Source organism: Leucoraja erinacea, chromosome 20 (assembly GCF_028641065.1).
Source record: "Leucoraja erinacea ecotype New England chromosome 20, Leri_hhj_1, whole genome shotgun sequence".
Taxonomy (NCBI): domain Eukaryota; kingdom Metazoa; phylum Chordata; class Chondrichthyes; order Rajiformes; family Rajidae; genus Leucoraja; species Leucoraja erinaceus.
In genome coordinates this window covers 11114796-11132404 of record NC_073396.1, presented here as the reverse complement: position 1 = coordinate 11132404, position 17609 = coordinate 11114796, and the positions used below count along the sequence as shown (strand labels likewise).

The following is a 17609-nucleotide window of genomic DNA, read 5'->3' as shown; positions in this document are numbered from 1 at the left end:
CTGCCCCGAACCCCCAGTCAGTGGCAACCGCGAAGCCCCTGAAGGGGGCGGGCCCTACTTCTTCGCAACACATCTCCCGCGGCCCCAGTACAAAACACAGCCCGATCCACTCACTCGTCTCCGTCCGGGCAGATCCCTGTCGTCTCGTCGTATTTGGTGCAATAGACGTCCGGGCTGTAGTTGAAGGTGCCGTCCCGCCTTCTGATGGGCCTCCGCCGTCGCTGGTTCAGGAAATGCCAGTGGAAGCAGGTGAAGGGCCTGTGCTGGGCGCACTTGTGCTGCAAGAAGAGCGGGCATTGCTCCGTGCGGAACTCCTTAAGGTATCTGCAAAATCAAGGGTTGCAGATTGGCAAGCGACTGGGACGGACGTGCAGGCCGCGAGATGGGTCCGTGGGACGCGGTGAGGGGGTGTGAGGACGGGCTTGCGGGGGGGCGGGGGGGCTGAGGCCTGGGCCTGGCGGGCGGGGGAGGGTCGCTACTCCGAAGCTAAATTAGCTGTCGTGAAATGAGATCTGCACTGCAGGTTTCCTGCCGTTGGGGGGTTTTGTCCGCCACGGGCGGGTTGCAGGGCGTTCGGGGCGGTCGCGCTGCGGCGGGCCTCGGTACCTACGTGTAGTGAGACGGTTTCTCGGTCTGAGGAGAAGCGCTCGGCGCAGCTTTCGAAACCGACGGCATTTTTTAGTCAAAACAATGGAGTGCGCGTGCGCGGCGCGGAGCGCGCCGGGTAATTGGCGGGACGGTTCAAACGCCGGCTCGGGACACGTGGCTGGAGTCCGGGGTGAGACTCGGGTAGACCCGGGCAAGTGGCGGGTAGACCCGGGCTAGTGGCGGGGAGACCCGGGCAAGTGGCGGGTAGACCCGGGCTAGTGGCGGGTAGACCCGGGCAAGTGGCGGGTAGACCCGGGCAAGTGGCGGGGAGACCCGGGCAAGTGGCGGGGAGACCCGGTGGAGACGGGCCAGTGGCGGGGAGACCCGGGCTAGTGGCGGGGAGACCCGGGCAAGTGGCGGAGAGACCCGGGCTAGTGGCGGGGAGACCCGGGCTAGTGGCGGGGAGACCCGGGGGAGACGGGCCAGTGGCGGGGAGACCCGGGGGAGACTAGTGGCGGGGATACCGTGACAGCGCTCGGGCAAGTGGTGGGGAGAGAGACAAAGGGGGTGGCGCGGAGACCGGGCAAGTGGCGGGCAGATCGGGTCAGCACTCGGGCAAGTGGCGGGGAGCGCCCGAGTAAATCGCCGAGGGAGGCCCGGGAGAACGCCCAAGCATGTCGCCATTATCGCCTCGTATGTCAAAATGTTTGATTAACACTTGTTCCGTTTTGTAAGTCTGTAGTGCTGTCTGTAATTAAATTGTCGTTGAAAAATAAGAGGATGTGGCTTTAAGCTGAACGAAGAAGTGGACTATGCCAATAACGTTTGTAGCTAGGAACTACAGATGCTGGTTACACACCGCAGATAGACATAAAATGACACAATGAAGAGAAGGAATGGACGACGTTTAGGGGTCTGAAGAAGGGTCTCGGCCCGAAACGTCACCCATTCCTTCTCTCCAGAGATGTTGCTGGTCCCTCTGAATTACTCCAGCATTTTGTGTCGATGACTAACATTTACTGGTCTATATTTCGCTAAATAACCACAGACTATGAAGGCGATTTTGATTTTTCGCAGGTCGAACAAGAGTGCTGTCGAAATAATAACTACATTATTAGGTTGAACCGATGTGATCGTGAAAGTACAATTACTTTAAATAGAATAATTTGATTTTGAACTCCATAACATACAATATGCAAATTACTGGAGTAACTCGGTGAATCCGGCAGCACCTGGAAAGAGAAGATAAACACAAAAAAGCTGGAGTAACTCAGCGGGTCAGCAGCATCTGCAGAAAATAAATATGTGACGTTTCGGGTCTAGATCCTTCTTCAGACTGGACAGGCGATGTTTCGGGTTGGGACCCTGCCTCCATATTACCGTGATGCTTGTTGTGGCTGATGACTCAAGGCAAACGTTGCAAATGTTATTGAGAACCACCGTCCGTATACATTGCACTCCCACATAACACGTGGAGTTGCTATTGTTGTGGTGACTCAACGCGCTGAGTCAGATTGTCAGCGAGCAGCTGAGAGAAAACGCTCGTAGCGCCTGAAGTACTCGTTACTCCAAACAACGCTGAGGTTTTCCGTATCCTTTGAACAGCTGAAGAGGCAGATATTTTGTTTTAACATCTAAAGGGGCGACTTCCCTAAGGACACAGCGATTACTCGGGTCAGCCTAGGCAGCCGATTGCAGTCTCGGATTCGGGATTTAAGGTACTTGGTCAGCCCAAAGTACCGAATCAGTGGGTTTGTAGCAGCACTGAGCGACACCGCGGCGCAGCAGTTAGCGCTCGCACCCCTGTTTCAGCGACTCCGTGTTCGATCCTGACCTCGGATGTTATCAATCTCCTCACTGTTATCAATGGATGTTGGCTGTGGAGTTACAAGGAACTGCTGATGCTGGAATCTTGAGCAAAAAACAAAATGCTGGAGGAACCCAGCGGGTCAGGCAGCACCTGTGGATGGAATGGATAGACGACGTTTTGGATCGGGACCCTTCCAGCAGTATTTGATGACCGAAAATGTTGCACCTCCGTAACGGGGCATGGGGCGGAGCTGTTTGAAGTAGTTTGACACCTTGCTGCAATTCTGTAACCAATCAACTTCATGATCAAACAAGTTCCTGAACATCCAACTGGAACGTATATTCATTCCTAGAAATGCCGACGTTTCCGGTCCAGAATGTTCCCAGCAGCCACTCAACCTGAACCGTGAATCAACTTGCCCCGGGCCATTTTCGTAAAAGATGCCCGTGCCTCACTGCTTGGTTAATGAACGAACTACACGCAATCTGCTCTCATCTGTCGTAGCAACGCTAAAAAGCATTTCTCACATTGGAGTAGTTCAAGAAAGTGTTTCGGAGTTCAGAATTATGGTGAAGAAATAGCAACATATTTCCAAATCTGGATTAAGTGTTTTGGTGGGAAACTTACAGATGTCGATGGTCCCAAACCTCCAGTCTTTCAGGTTTGGGAGATACTGTTGGAGTTACTTTGGCGAGTAACTGAGGCATTTTTTAGGTGGCACAGACTGCAGTGATTAAATATATGAATTTTTAGACTAATGGGTGGAGTGCTGATCAATGGGTAGCTTTGTCCTAGATAAAACTGTGCTCCTTAAGAATTGCTGGAGCTACACTCATCCAGGCAAGTGTAGTTTAAACCTTGTATATGGTGTGGAAACTTTGGACAGCCAGGAGGTGAGTCATTCACATTAGGATACCCACTTACTCATAATCACCTCTTGGTCATGCCTCGCATTGTCAAGGTGAGAATGTTACTTGTCACATTTAGCTCATGCCAACCTGTTTTCTAGGTTTTGACGCAGTATTTGTGGCCGGCCCATTTAAGTTCCTGGTCAAAAGTAACCATAGGTCATTAATGGAGTGAGACTGGCAATAATAATAATGTTCAAGTTCAAGTGAGTTTATTGTTATGTGTCCCTGATAGGACAATGAAATTCTTGCTTTGCTTCAGCACACAGAACATAGTAGGCATTTACTACAAATGTTCATTAATGATAGGAGAAAAATAGGCCATTTGGCCCATCAAGTCTTAATTAATCTTTGTCTTTCAGAATGAAGGCTTAGTCATCAGAAGTTATTCCAGTAATTTGTTCATCAACACAATTAAACTAAGTCCCCTTTAACTACTTGGTTTATCTCATCCCCTTTTAAACAACAGTTCAGTGTTAGCGGGCCTAACAGAAACATTGTAGTCAAAGCCTCCACAATTTTTCTCCTTTTCTTTGTTTAGCAGGTTAGCAAATATTTCACTCAAGATTGATGAGGTAGCCAGTTTTGGACAATCTATACCTGATGCTTCCTCCCTTACTGTGTTTATGTCAACAATATTTAAAACACTTTTTCATCAGCTGCATGATAAGCATTCCCCCACCCCCTCTCCTTCCCCTCTTTTTAAACACCGTCGCAACACATTCATTTTACCTACATCCACTGCCTCTTCATATAGGTAACACTTTTACTCACCAATGGGCTACAAAACTTCCTGAGTTATCCTCTTACACAATGTACTTAAAGCATCATTGGGTTTTATTCATTTTACACTTTGGTGCTTATTAATGTGTCTGAATGAGTTACGGTGATATTCATCTCTGAATCATTGGAAACCACCATGCATACACTGGACCACACTTCATGTTATGTTCAGGCTGTAGTGAACTGAATTAATAGGAGTGGGTGAGGGTAGCTACTTTAAGTACGTCTTGCTTGAAAGCTGCCTCATCCTGGCAACTTACCAGGTCAATAACAAAAGTGCTCTATAGGGGGTACACAAAATTGCTGGAGAAACTCAGCGGGTGCAGCAGCATCTATGGAGTGAAGGAAATAGGCGACGTTTCGGGCCGAAACCCTTCTTCCAGACGCGAGAAGAAGAGACCAGACGCAAGAAGCCGCTGCGGCGGAAGCGCCGCCAAGAGACGAAGAAAAGAAGAAGAGAAAAGAGAGGTAGAGAGCGCGCACCAGAGACCGCCGAGAAAGAGAGCGAAGAAGGCACGCAAGCAGCCGAAGAGGGCGAGAAAGCGCGGAAAGTGGGAGCGAAAGAAGAGCGACGAAGGCCAGACGAGCGCGAAGGCGAGACACAGCACAGACGCAGGAGACAAGAGAGAAGAGAAGCGAGAAGAAAAGACGAGTCAGCCGACGAAGAACGCAAGACGACAGACGAAGAAGAGAAGAGAGCAGAAGGAAGAGACCGCGAGAAGACAGCCAGCGAAGAAAGACCGAGCGAAGGATGAAGAAGACGAAGAAGAAAAGAAGAGAAAGGCACAAGAAGAGAAGAGAGCAGCCGAGGACGCAGCGAAAGCCATTTGTCCCCCAAAGGAAGAAGAGAAAAGAAGCAAGAGAAGCGAGAGAAGGCGAGGACCGAAAGCACGAAGACGACGCGAGAAGCAGAGAGCAGAAGCATGAAAGAGCAAAGCAGACGAGAAGAGAAGAAGAAGACGCCGGACGCGCAGAAGAGAGAAGAGGCGAAGATAGAAGAAGAGAAGAAGAAGAAGAGCGCAGAAGCAGACGGCGAGAAACAACAGCGAGCCAGGAACGCCGGAAAAGAAGACGGAGAAAGTAAAGACGAAGAGAGACAGACAGCAGAGAAGAACGAAGAGGCAGAAGAGCGCGCGCAAGAAGAAGACAGCGAAGGACAGGAAGAAGAAGAAGAAAGAGAACGAGAAGGAGAGCAGCAGCGGCGAGCGACGCAGAACGAGACGAAAGAAGACGCCAGACGCGAAGAGAAGCAAGAAGACGAAGCAGAACGAGACGCAGCGACAGAAGCGCGAAGAAGGCGGACGAGAAGCGAGAGAAAGAAGAGGACAAGCGCGCGACCGAGAAGAGAGACGCGAAAGAGAGCGAGAAGCAAGACCGAGAGAGACAGCAGAAGTAGACGACAGGACGAAAGAGAACGCAGGCACGCAAGCAAAGAAAGACTGAGAAGCCGAGACGAAGAGAAGAAGAACACGAAGAGACGACCGCACGCAGTAAAGAGGAAGAACCAGACCCGAAGGCGCGGGCAGGAGAAGAGACGCCAGAAAGACAGAGAAGAAGACGAAGCTGAGAGGCGCGGAGATAGAGACGAGTGATGGGGGGTGGGGGGGGAGAAGGAAGGAAAAAGGGAGGAGGAGGAGCCCGAGGGCGGGGGGATGGGAGGAGACAGCTCGAGGGTTAAGGAAGGGGAGGAGACAGCAAGGGCTAGCAAACGGCCAATGTTCGCTAAGCACTGTCTGTTGTTGTCCCTTCAGCTCTCGCTTCTATTTACTGTCATTTCTCCTCACTTTTGGAATTCTGAAGTAGGCTAAATGTCTCACACGCTTATCCTGATTTCCATAATTATTTACAGCGCAAAAATTGACAATTTCGGCGGGTTTTAACGGGCCCGCTATGCTGGAAAGAATGGTAAGTGCCTACCTGCGGTTCATCGCGTGTAATCCACTTGGAGTAGTGTAGCAACAGTACGGGTCATGGGTCGTGACCCGACTGCCGTGAAACCTCCCTATTCAAGAGGAGAAGTGGGTAAGCTTATTCCATTGAATTGCTAAAGTAATTTCAATTTATCATGGATTATAAATAAAGGATATTGCCTGTGGGTGAGATGCTGATATGTGCAGAGCAGATTAATTAATAAGATGACCAGCTCAGCTCCACCCAAAACATCGCCCATTCGTTCTCTCCAGCAATGCTGCCTGTCCCGCCGAGTTACTCCAACATTTTATGTCTATGTTAGCTCTAGTTCAACAGACTGCTCCTAGGCCTGACCAGTGAATCATCTAAAGGTCTAGGCAGGGAACATGATAGCTTTTGATAGATGATAGATCCTCCTGTGTTTCCGTTTTGAAAAGTCAGTGGGGTTGCCCACTTACAACCAGCACCCTCGATGCCTCCCATGATTGATATCTCTTCTCCCCACCCCCACCACTCTGAGATTTTGGGTCTGAGTGTCCATGCCTGAAACATCACCTACCCATGTTCTCCAGAGACTGACCTGCTGAGTTACTCCAGCACGTTGAGTCCTTATTTGTAAACCAGCATCTGCATTAGTATATTTGATCTGCAGGTCCTTGTTTCTAGATTTATTTTAATTTTGTTTAGATATTTGGTAACTTTGAAGTAAAACGAGTTATTTAAAGTCAAATTATATTCAAAAGGTAAGTGTAAGGCCTGGACATATTTTGGAGGGAGAGGAAAGTTTTTGGCCACTGCAACAATTCCTGTATTTGTAAGAACGTGTCCGAACAAGGGTCTCGACCCGAAACGTCACCAATTTCTGCTCTCCAGAGATGCTGCCTGCCTCGCTAATAAGTTACTCCAGCATATTGTGTTTATCTTCCTGTATTTGTCATCAAGGTGAGAGTGAGACATTGAGGGGGCGGGGCCAGGGTTGTTTATTGTTACATTACAATTGACTTGGCCAATAGCCTGCAAGGAACAACACTATGGAACGTTGGCCCGGGAGTGACGTCAGGCGGGATATAAGTACCTGCAGTAGCGAGCGCCCGTGGTGAGGATCTGTAAACGCTGTGCGGTTCTTTGTAAACAAGACATCGACAATGCTAGTATTTTTAACCTCTTTTTTCGCCCTCGTGTTATTTTGATCGCTTTGTTTTGCCAGTGAATTGCGTTTATTCCGCGTTATTTCTGATCCGGGCGGCTACCCGGCCGAAAAAGGAATAAACAATCAGGCATTGTGTGCTGCCCTCGTTAATTGTGCCAGAAGATAAAGTATGGTACTGGACTCCCGAGATGGGTGCTCGGTCGGTTGGACTGGGCTAGACAGCCGCCATTCCATTATGAAAATTCTGGTCGGTTGGAGTGTTCCCTTTTGGGAGCCACAGCGCCGCCACTAATGCCGGAAGGGCGGGAATACGAGTGAGTGAGTGAGTTAGCAAGGAAGGGAGGAGGTGGCAAGAGACAAAGTGCCGTGGAGATTGGCGGCATTAAGTGGAACATCGTCATGTCTAATCTTTCTCTCCGTTCTACAGATCCTATGATCGGAGATGGCTCGTACTAAGCAGACGGCCCGTAAATCGACCGGCGGCAAAGCGCCAAGGAAGCAACTGGCTACGAAGGCGGCCAGGAAAAGCGCACCGTCCACCGGCGGAGTGAAGAAGCCTCATCGTTATAGGTGAGTTGGCCTCCGACTTGTGTTGCCTCTCTTGCTGTCATGGAGGAATTCCCAGCTAGCAGATCCCTTCTCTTGTCATTCTGCGCTAAGTTTTATTTCCTCCATCCTCTTACATAGTTTGAACTGAGCTCGTTACAGTTGTTTTAATAGTTAACGTGGTTTCCCTCCAGGAAGAATACATTATTCTTTTGCGGCAAGAGCCAAATTGACAATCGAATCGCTCGTGTAAATGTAGAAATCCCAAACTTCCCGAGACGTCGAGTCGAGTGCCATCAGTCTGGAGACGCAGCCTGCAGAAATTGTACCGTGAAAGTAGTGTCTGAAACACTGTTACTTGAACAAGCAGAGCGATTTAATACTCGGATTCCACAGCATTTGTGGAGAGGGGAACAGTTAACGTTTCAGGTTGCTGATCTTGTATCAAAAATGTGGAGAAGATTAAAAGTTCACAAAATGTTGGAGTATCTGAGTTATCTCGAGAACCAGGATAATGAGATTAAAGTTGTAGTAAAGGGGCTGTCCCACTTGGGTGACTTAATTGCCAAGTTTAGAAGAGTTTGAAATAATGACATGTTGAAGACCTCCTTCGACTATGTTGAAGACCAGCTTCGACTAACTTCGGGAAAATTGGACACCGAATAGTGGAGAGTGAAGACTATCTCCTTCGACCTCCCTTACGACTACCTTCGACTTCCCTCGATTACTTACGACCAACATGCCGACCTACTACGACTAAACCTACGAATAAAATAAGTATTGTTTTTTTCCATGGCAACCTTTTTTTACTCGCAGCCATTTTTTAACATTGAAAAAACCGCCGCGACGTAGCAGAGGCCTCGAGTACGCGGAGACCACTCTCGAGCATGAAGGAGAGTTACGAAGACCTCCTACGACCTCGTGATGACCATGCTGCGAGTACGAGTCGAGGGTAAACTCGTCAGAACTCGCAGATTAGGTCGCCCAAGTAGGCCAGGCCCTTCAAGAGTGGGGGAATGATGGGATGGTCTGTGATAAAGTGTAGACCGCGAGAGGGGAATGGCTCCAGCGGTGTGGGCTGAAAAAGGGATATCCGATGGATGATGATGAAAGAAGGAGATGGATGTAATTGATTTCTCTTTAGTCCTTAGAGATACCGTGCGGAAACATGCCTTTTGGCCGACCGAGTCTGTGCTGACCAGCTATCACTTCATAGATTTTACACTATCCTACACACCAGGGACAATTTACAAATTTTCCAAAGCCAACTAATAAACAAATCTGTACGTCTTTGGAGAGTGGAAGAAAATCGGAGCACTCGGAGAAAACCCACGCGTTCACAGGGATTACGTACAAACTCCTGCTTCTCCGCGCTGGCTGTAAGCCTGGGCCATCGTTCCCGTAAGCCCAGGACCTGCCGAAAGTTTTTATCGCTTGTGACCTTTGACAAATCCCACGATTTCTTGCATTTTTCGGAATACCGAACTCGCTTATTAGGTTCTTGTTTGTCCAGTAATTTGCTTATTCATCTGTTCTTGTTTGTTCAGGTGATCTTGACACAAAAGATCACCCATCTATTTTCTCATGTGATACTACCCAAGGTATTCCAGCATATTGTGTCTACGCTGTCTTAAGAGTATGTGTTGTTAGCAAGTATCTTATGGGTGCCGTGGTTTCCCACTGGTATTGGAGAAAAGTGAGCTGAGACTTGGCTTGACCTGACTTGTTTTACTAAATAGAAAATGTGTGTTTGTACTTGAGTAATGTTTGTCTCAACATAATTAGGCCAGGCACAGTTGCTCTCCGAGAAATTCGGCGATACCAGAAGTCTACTGAGTTGCTTATACGTAAACTACCGTTCCAGCGTCTGGTGAGGGAGATCGCCCAGGACTTCAAAACTGATTTGAGGTTTCAGAGTGCTGCAATTGGAGCTTTGCAGGTATGTATCCACTACTCAAAACGTCAAACCTGGTAATTCTGTCGGCCTATGCGACTGAGGGCTCGACTATCTAATAACTTGTGGCTAAACCAATATCTTGACTTGTTTGGCTGTGAATTCCCCATTGCCCCATTATTTTTTTTTGTGGTTCTGCTTATCAGATGGACAATTATGTTTAGTGTATGCTTGAATGTAGCATACTGTATTAGTTTCAAATGTACCATTTCAATTTTGAATGTGTTTTAAGGTGAACAACCATATTAAAATGCTGCTGGTCGCCATCATAGGAAATTAGTGATGCCTTGGGTTCCTAAATGCTTACCCATTTCTTTTTCAAAATGTAATACCAGTTTTGGAGATTTCTTTGAACTATATTAAGTATATTTTTAATCCTTGTTCTTGAGCAAATTGAATACATTGGCTCAAACCTGCCCTATATCTTTGTTTTTTTTTTGTTTAAGAAGGAACTGCAGATGCTGGAGGGTACACAAAAAAGCTGGAGAAACTCAGCGGGTGCAGCAGCATCTATGGAGCGAAGGGAAAAGGCAACGTTTCGGGCCGAAACCCTTCTTCAGACATAGATGCTGCTGCACCCGCTGAATTTCTCCAGCTTTTTTGTGTACCTCCTATATGTTTGTTTGGGAACTGGATGCTTTGATAATTTTCAGGGACATGGTGTGGAAATATTTAAATTTAACAGCAGGGCCCATTGCATGTGAAGAGAAAATCTTGGGCACATAATATTTTATGAGACTGATCTCATTTGAAATGTTCAAGTATAGATCTATAAGGATGAGTCTATAAAGGAAATAATGTTAAACTTTTTTAAATGAAAGATTAACTCTGTTGCAGGAAGCCAGTGAGGCCTACTTGGTTGGCTTATTTGAAGACACCAATTTGTGTGCCATTCATGCTAAACGAGTGACCATCATGCCCAAAGACATTCAGTTGGCCCGGCGCATCAGAGGAGAGCGTGCTTGAAATGTTACACGTTGAGATTTTCTCAAAGTTAATTGTATTTTGAAATTTATATTTTAAGAGGCCCATTCCTGAAACGATTTTGGACTACAGTCTTGGCTTCTGGTGAAGACTGGGCCACCTTTCATTTTTTTTAGTATTGATAATAATTTTAAATGTGTAAGTAGCAGATCATTTTGTAAACATTCTTTGACTCTTGGCTCAGGTTTCAAAATAAAACGTTTTGTATCTTTAGCCTGTGACTTTAATATACACACATTGTGAGTGGGAACTGTCCTGTATTGCAACTTTTAATGGGGGGGGGGGGGTCCACTCAGATTCTGAATAAATTCTGAATAAGTTTATTTATAAACAATCAAGAAAAAATGTATCAAACGAAAGTTATGTTCTGTACATTTATTACAGTATTTATACCTGTACAGATTGAAAACCAAAACGAACCAATGATTCAGTGTTTGTTTTGCCTGATTAGGACTGCTTCACACAACTCGTGTGTATTGCAATCCGATGGTGTAGTAAGATTGATTTTAATTGTTTTAATTCCACTTTTGGCAGCATTTTCAGTACAGTACTTCAATTAAGGAAAAGTAGTGGTGAGAAGCATTAGCACTGTACTATGAACAATATTGCAATTACAGATAAGGTCGGCTTCAAATCAGAGATGATCCTATCGTTTACATATACCACATATTGTTAAAGGACAATGTTCAAGAGAAGACCCTCCCAGCTGGCTCTCTCCCCACCAACCTAATTTTGCAGTATCTTTGTCAGGCAGGCCACATCTTCATCCTCATGATTATCTCAATCTGAGAATATTAGATGCCAAAATTTGAAACTGACAATTTAGTTTTGATTATTTTCTCCAAAATGGTTCCTTTTTCAGTTGCTTCGACAAAGGAACTCTGCAGATTAATCAAATTTATAAATACACGTTATCAATAGAAATGTTTAGATAGTTGTTACCGCTGAAACTTTGACAGTTTTCAAATTAACTGCAGAGATGAACTGTGGTTCTGAATGATGCAATGGCTACAAGTGAGTAACCAAGCACAGATCAAGGTTTAAATGTGAACATCTCGTGATATGGAAAGGTCAGAATTATCGATGCCATCAGAAGCTCAGCTGTGCCATTGTGTGACTGATCATCTCACACTTCATTCTCTGTTGATATGTCTCAGTCGAGAGAAGCAGTGAAGTCTCATACATCTTCAAATTATGTTTCCGAAGGAATCATGAAAACTCAAATGGAAGATTCCACCAACCAAATTTCAACCTCAACAGATTTCAGTTGAAGTAAAACTGGATATGATCTGGATACAGGAAATAAAGGCAGAAAATGCTGGAAATACTCAGTGTCAGGCAGCACACGAAGAGAGAGAAATAAAGTTAATGCGTCAGATCAAAGACCCTTTATCAGAATCGGGAAAAGTTAGAAGTTAAACATGCTTAAAGCTGCAAAGAATAGGAGTCTCCATTCAACTCGTATTCTGGCATCTGTATTTGGTGGTCTATGCTGTTTTAAGCAAAGTTCAATACCAGTTTATAGAACAGGACCATGGGTTTCTTCTGGGTTCATTGCAGCTTTCAAAACTCAAGAGTTAATCAGCCATTTCAGTCGTATCTTTTTACTCTCCCTTGTACTGGTAATTTTGTATTTTATTTTTCCCTTTTTGTTTCCCAATGCACCTTTTGTAGCTTACAAATCTTTCTCACTCTCATTCAACAGCACCAGGCATACTGGTGTCATTCAATCTTTCTTGGCTTCCACCATATCACTTTCCTTTATTAATTTTCTGCTCCTCCCCATCTCTGCAACTTAAAATGGTTTATTTCTATCTTTATTCCATTCTAAGGAAAGGTCATTGATTTGAAATTGTGAATACAATTCTGACTCCATAGGTGCTGTCTGGCCAGTTGGGTATTTCTAGTATTGTCCATTTTTATTTCAGATTTCCAACCTCTGCAATAATTTGCTTCTGGACGGCAGTTTCATAATGAATTTTATCATCTACAATTTCAAAAAAAAAAAAAAAAAAAAAAACATGCCTAATTGCGGGAGATACCATCCTCCATTCATTACGTTGTTTTGTTTGGTTTCTTGGCATCTTCCTCTGGCTCAGCCTCGGACAGTATGAGATCAGGAAAATGGTCACTCAAAGTTTGTCCCATGATTCTATCAACTTCAGTTTCTTTCCTAAGGATGCACCAAGCTAAAAAAGCAATTGCAGCCAGACTGAGGGGAAGAACCTTCCACCAAGGTTTTTGATGACCACCGCCCAGTGCTTTCTCCACAGACCAGACAGAACCGCTTGCCTTACTGGTGCTAAATTTTATGGCTCCATCTTCTTCATTCTCAATTTCCTTAAGTGATGATTTTTGGTCACGTGGAGCTGCAGAGAAGGCTCTTGTCGAATTGTATTGTCTGCAAAGAAAACAAAAATTTGAGTCGCGTCATTATTTGCAGATTAGCCCATGCTAGTAAACATAACACACATTGTTTTTCTTGTCTCTCCCTAAAGATGGTTCCATATCCCAATACCCATCTGCTAAACCAGATGTAAAGCTCTTACATCTAAACTCAGAAACTGCAGATGCTCATTTGCAAAAAAAGACACAAAATGCTGGAGTAACTTAGCAGGTCAGACAACATCTGACGAATATGGATAGATGCGTTTTGAGTTCTGACCCTTCAGACTGATTTTAGTGAGGCAGAGAAAGCAGGAGGGGTGCGACAAATCCTGGCAAGTGATAGGTGAAACAAGTAAGGGTTTTGGTTTTTCATTGGCAGATTGAACAAAGGCCAGAAATGAAAAGACAAATATAGAGATATGAAATGTGAAGCCAAAAGGAGGCATACAAGTGGGAGGTGACAGGACAAGGGAGAAATCCAGATGGGGCACAGGGAAGGGGGGGGGGGGGGGGAGGGGTAGGAGGAGGTTGGTTTTCTCCTTTAACGTTCTCCTCACATCTCAGATATTTACACATGGGAACTTGAAGCTCTTACATATTTCCACTTCAGCGCCATTGATGTTCAATGGGAATTGAACACCACGTTGTTTCCTTAGTCCATAACTATCTCCTTCATTTTGCTTATATTAAGGGAGGGGTTGTTGGTCTGACCATATTATGAAGGTATTTATCTCCTTCCTGTAGTCCAGTGCATCATTGTTCGAGCCCACTATAATGGTGTAATATGTAAACTTGTAAATGGAGTTCGAGCAGAATTTGGCATCACAGTGCTGAGTGTATAGGGAGTGTAGTAAATTAAATGAGTACCGCTTAATTTCACATCCCGTTATGCCATGCTTGTTCAAATAATTATCCAGGTGCCTTTATGTGCTACTTCTGTTTCCATCTCCTCATCTGAGAACTCAATTTAAATACTAACTACTCTTAAAAGTTTACCGTTCAGGCTTGCTTGAAACCACCCCCATCACACCTTAAATCTGTGGGCTATAGTTTTAGACAGCTCTACCATGGGAAACAGACTCTTTCTATACTTTCTATGCCATTCATATTTTTGTATAGCTCTCAGCCTCCTTTGCAACATGAAAATAGACCCAATGTATCCAATCTCTCCCTATAACTCAAACTCTTTAATCTAGGTAACATCCTTGTGAATATTTTCTGCATCCTCTCCAGCTGAATATCTTTCCTGTAGTGGCCAAAACTGATCATAATAATCTAACTGTAGCCTAATCAACTTTTCCTGCGACTGTAACAAAGTCTCATCTCTTGTACTCAATACTTTGTCCTATGTCCATAATAAGCCTTCTTCATCACTCAGTTTACCTGTGTTGCCACTTTCAAGGAACTCTATATTACGAGCTCTCTCTGCTAAACAACAATCAGAGTTCTGCCATTCACCGTGTATGTGTGTGTGTCCAGTTTAACTTCCTAAAATGCATCGCTTTCCACTTGCCAAGTTAAATTTCATTTGCCTTTGGCCACTTTGTCAGTTGATCAATATTCTCTTGTCATGTTAGACAACCTTGGGTAGACAAAAGTGCTGGAGAAACTCAGTGGGTGCAGCAGCATTTATGGAATGAAGGAAATAGGCAATGTTTCGGGCCGAAACCCTTCTTCAGACTGATCTGTTAGACAACCTTCTTTAGTATTAAAGGCCTGTTTTGATCAATCTCTCAAGGGACAAGAAAATCACCCTAGAAGTTAATCTAATGAGCCTCCATTGCACTACTTTCAAGGCAAGTTTATCATTCTTTAAATTGTACCTGACACTAGCTGTGGTCTCACCAAAGCTCTGTGCATTTATAGACTTTTTTATGCTTGTACTACATCTTCAGTACAATAGAGATTAACTCTTCATTTAGTTATCTCATGCAACTGCTTGCTAATATTTCTAGAGTATACAAACCCCATGATCACCCCTGGCACCAACATTGAAGAATGCCACCATTTCAGTAATCCTCTGTTAATCCTTAACCATCCTCTGTTCAATTTACTAAATTGGATAATAATACATTTTCTCTCATTATATCCCATCTTAAGAGAGTAAATTGGATGACGAAATCAATGACCAAGCAGCATAGATTTTACATTGTGGATAGAATAAGAAAGGAGGTATGGAAATTGTTTCCCCAAGTATGGTAGAGGTCTTCACCTCGCAGCTTGTAAGGGTGAAGATGTAGAAACACTCATCACTTTAAAAAAGAACCACAGTGTGTATTTGGAGAGCTGTAACCTGCAGCACTTACAAACCAAGTGCTGGCATTAGATTAGATTAGATTAGATTCGTTTATTGTCGTTCAGACCTTTCGGTCTGAACGAAATTTTGTTTCCCTGCAGTCATACATATAATTAAAAAAATGACAAAAACACACAATCAACACAAATTTAACATCCACCACAGTGAGTTCACCAAACACCTCCTCACTGTGGTGGAAGGCAAAATCTTAAAGTCTCTGTCTCTTCCCTCTTTGTTCTCCCTCTGCGCCGAGGCGACGGCTCAAACTCTGCGGGTGGTCGCTGCCTCCGCCACAGCTCCAGGACCGAGTCGGGTCTCCGCTCCGCTGGCATGTGGAATTAGTTTGGGTAATTCTTTCTCAAGGCATCCTTATGTCATAACATTCCTATAATTTTATCTTGTTCACATTAACTGATGGTAGCATGGATTTCTGATGGAGAAGGGGGGGTAGGGGGTTCCCAATGTTACGAATTTAGAAGATTATTGTCGAGTATTATCTATATTCATAAAACACCCGTGCATTCTTAACCCAAATGTGCTTTTATGTGATCCACACTTCGTTAGTTACAATAAACTAAATACAAAAAAATATTCTTAAATCCTCAGCACGTCAGGCATCATCTGTGAAAAGTGAATGGGGTTGTTTCAGCTCAATAGTTTGCTGAGTATTACCAAATTTTTTTTCTTCAGATTTCCAGTCAATATTGCATCTTTCTTATTAGGTCTGTCATGAAAGCCTCTAACGCTAACGCTGTGTAAGCATACGCCCGAGTCAGAAGGATGCGGGTTCACTCCTTGTTCCAGGTATTGGAAAACAAAATACAGTTACACACAGTACTTTGGAAACTCTCGGAGCCTCACACACGAGGCAAGCCATCAGTGGTTGGAAGATTTCCGCCAGCACTAAATTGCTAAATTAAACGGCCTTCCATCGCCAATTAAGAATTCATTCCTAATACCGACGATGTTGAAGGTCATGTGCTGTCATTTAGCGCCAGAACAAAGCAGCGATCCCTCCCAGTCACAATTGTTCTACGTTTAACGCACCTGCACCCGGCAAAACTCGTTCCAAATAGGTGTCGGTTTGAGGATGAAAAAACATGTAAATTCCGCACTAAAATCCCACACCGCACCGTCATCATCCTCCTTTACAACAAAATAACCAGTCCACTGGTGCACCGGCTCAGCCTTCCCCAGCACCACTAGTTCCGGCGAACACTGCGGAAAGCAACTCACTTCAACATCCAGTACTTGAAAGACATTGATAGTTAGAAACCCATAGTTGTAAGCACATGTAAGCAGTGCTAGAGCATTAACTTCCATTTTCATATCTCTTAAACTGTCATAGCGATCCAAAATGAAAATAAGTATGTATTGCAATGAGAAATTGATCCTTCTGGCTTAACAAGGTAAATCTTGCAAAGGGGTAACATCAGCAAAAAGGTCCCCCATGTTCAAAAGCCAATGATTTGTTATAACATCAGTAAAGTTTGAGATATTAAACAAATTGAGAAATAAACAAATTTACCATCCTCAGTTCACTGTGTCTCTAATATGTTTGGCTTTGTTTCCCATTTTCATTTCTTTGGGAGATTTTCTATTACTTAAATGTACTTTTTGTGACATTTTTGCACTGTGTTTAAAAAAAAAAACCTCTAGGTTATATAGGATAAAAGCTTGCTATTTAAAATACCTATTCTTACTGTCATTCATGATATTTGTCAGATACAGCTTTCCTTTAGACCTACCGGTAACTACTGGGCGACCAGACCTGGTTGGGTTACCTGGTAACAGGTCTTCTGTTTCTTGCTTGGCTATTCCATAAAGTCGAGGATGACTTCAGTGGAAGTGACTGCTGAGGCCAATGAAAGACCTGCAATTTATATCATTGGTGGAGCAGAAAGTACTGATGGGGCAGGTAGTGAGTATTTTCAGAGGTTATCTAGGCCATTCCTAATTCTCCTTCTCCACTTAGAATGGTCACGGACCAGAATTTCCTTGAGTCATTGGGGATGTTATATTTTATATTTTCCAAGGTAGGCGTGTAGAATCCATGAATCATTTCTCCTCTCCTCTTGTTAATTGGTTGTTTTTAGAGTAATTAGAACATTAAACCTGATGATGTTGGCCTTAGACAGGAGGACAGTGATATTGGTTCAATTATCCTACAGTAGTTTGGGATGATGATGTGCAGTGAGTGTTGCATCAAAACTTTGAGTCTTCAACCGTAAGTAACCCATGTCACAGAAGCATATAAGAGGGTGTTGATTTTTAGTGCCTGAGAGATGATA

The 17609-nt window shown here is 44.5% G+C and overlaps 3 protein-coding genes across 10 annotated transcripts in view; 1 reads left to right on the top strand and 2 right to left on the bottom strand.

Annotated features, from left to right (window-relative positions):
* Positions 1-704, bottom strand: part of unkl (unk like zinc finger) — a 69589-nt gene extending 68885 nt beyond the window's left edge. For 3 of the 4 annotated variants that reach the window (XM_055651248.1, XM_055651249.1, XM_055651250.1), the window contains exons 1-2: positions 611-704; positions 115-324 (exon numbers count right to left, since the gene is read on the bottom strand). In XM_055651248.1, the coding sequence (XP_055507223.1) occupies positions 115-324; positions 611-675 (275 nt within the window). In that variant the 5' untranslated portion in view covers positions 676-704. Of the gene's footprint in view, positions 1-114; positions 325-610 lie in introns of those variants that run through there. The other variant, XM_055651252.1, reaches the window with a different exon arrangement.
* On the top strand, positions 299-10847 carry LOC129706781 (histone H3.3A). 5 transcript variants are annotated; one of them, XM_055651264.1, is made up of 4 exons: positions 299-320; positions 7578-7720; positions 9482-9635; positions 10488-10847. In XM_055651264.1, the coding sequence occupies exons 2-4, from the start codon at positions 7593-7595 to the stop codon at positions 10614-10616; spliced, it is 411 nt and encodes a 136-aa protein (XP_055507239.1). In that variant the 5' UTR covers positions 299-320; positions 7578-7592; the 3' UTR covers positions 10617-10847. The 5 variants fall into 5 exon arrangements, with proteins under 5 accessions (XP_055507239.1, XP_055507238.1, XP_055507236.1 ...); XM_055651263.1 differs by lacking the exon at positions 299-320 and adding an exon at positions 714-778; XM_055651261.1 differs by lacking the exon at positions 299-320 and adding an exon at positions 6970-7096.
* A 1162-nt stretch (positions 10848-12009) lies between these two features.
* Positions 12010-16532, bottom strand: LOC129706780 (ubiquinol-cytochrome-c reductase complex assembly factor 4). The gene is made up of 2 exons (XM_055651259.1): positions 16366-16532; positions 12010-13035 (listed from the first exon to the last, which is right to left on the bottom strand). Exons 1-2 carry the CDS (start codon positions 16458-16460, stop codon positions 12690-12692), a joined length of 441 nt encoding a protein of 146 aa, XP_055507234.1. The 5' UTR covers positions 16461-16532; the 3' UTR covers positions 12010-12689.
* Between the last annotated feature and the right edge of the window lie 1077 nt (positions 16533-17609).

Coding starts and splice junctions, on each gene's coding strand:
- LOC129706780 (XM_055651259.1), bottom strand. CDS start 16,460: ATGATGACGGTGCGGTGTGGGATTTTAGTGCGGAATTTACATGTTTTT. Junction 13,036..16,365: donor ACGAGTTTTGCCGGGTGCAG/GTGCGTTAAACG, acceptor TTTTCTTTGCAG/ACAATACAATTCGACAAGAG.
- LOC129706781 (XM_055651264.1), top strand. CDS start 7,593: ATGGCTCGTACTAAGCAGACGGCCCGTAAATCGACCGGCGGCAAAGCG. Junction 7,721..9,481: donor AAGAAGCCTCATCGTTATAG/GTGAGTTGGCCT, acceptor CAACATAATTAG/GCCAGGCACAGTTGCTCTCC. Junction 9,636..10,487: donor CTGCAATTGGAGCTTTGCAG/GTATGTATCCAC, acceptor ACTCTGTTGCAG/GAAGCCAGTGAGGCCTACTT.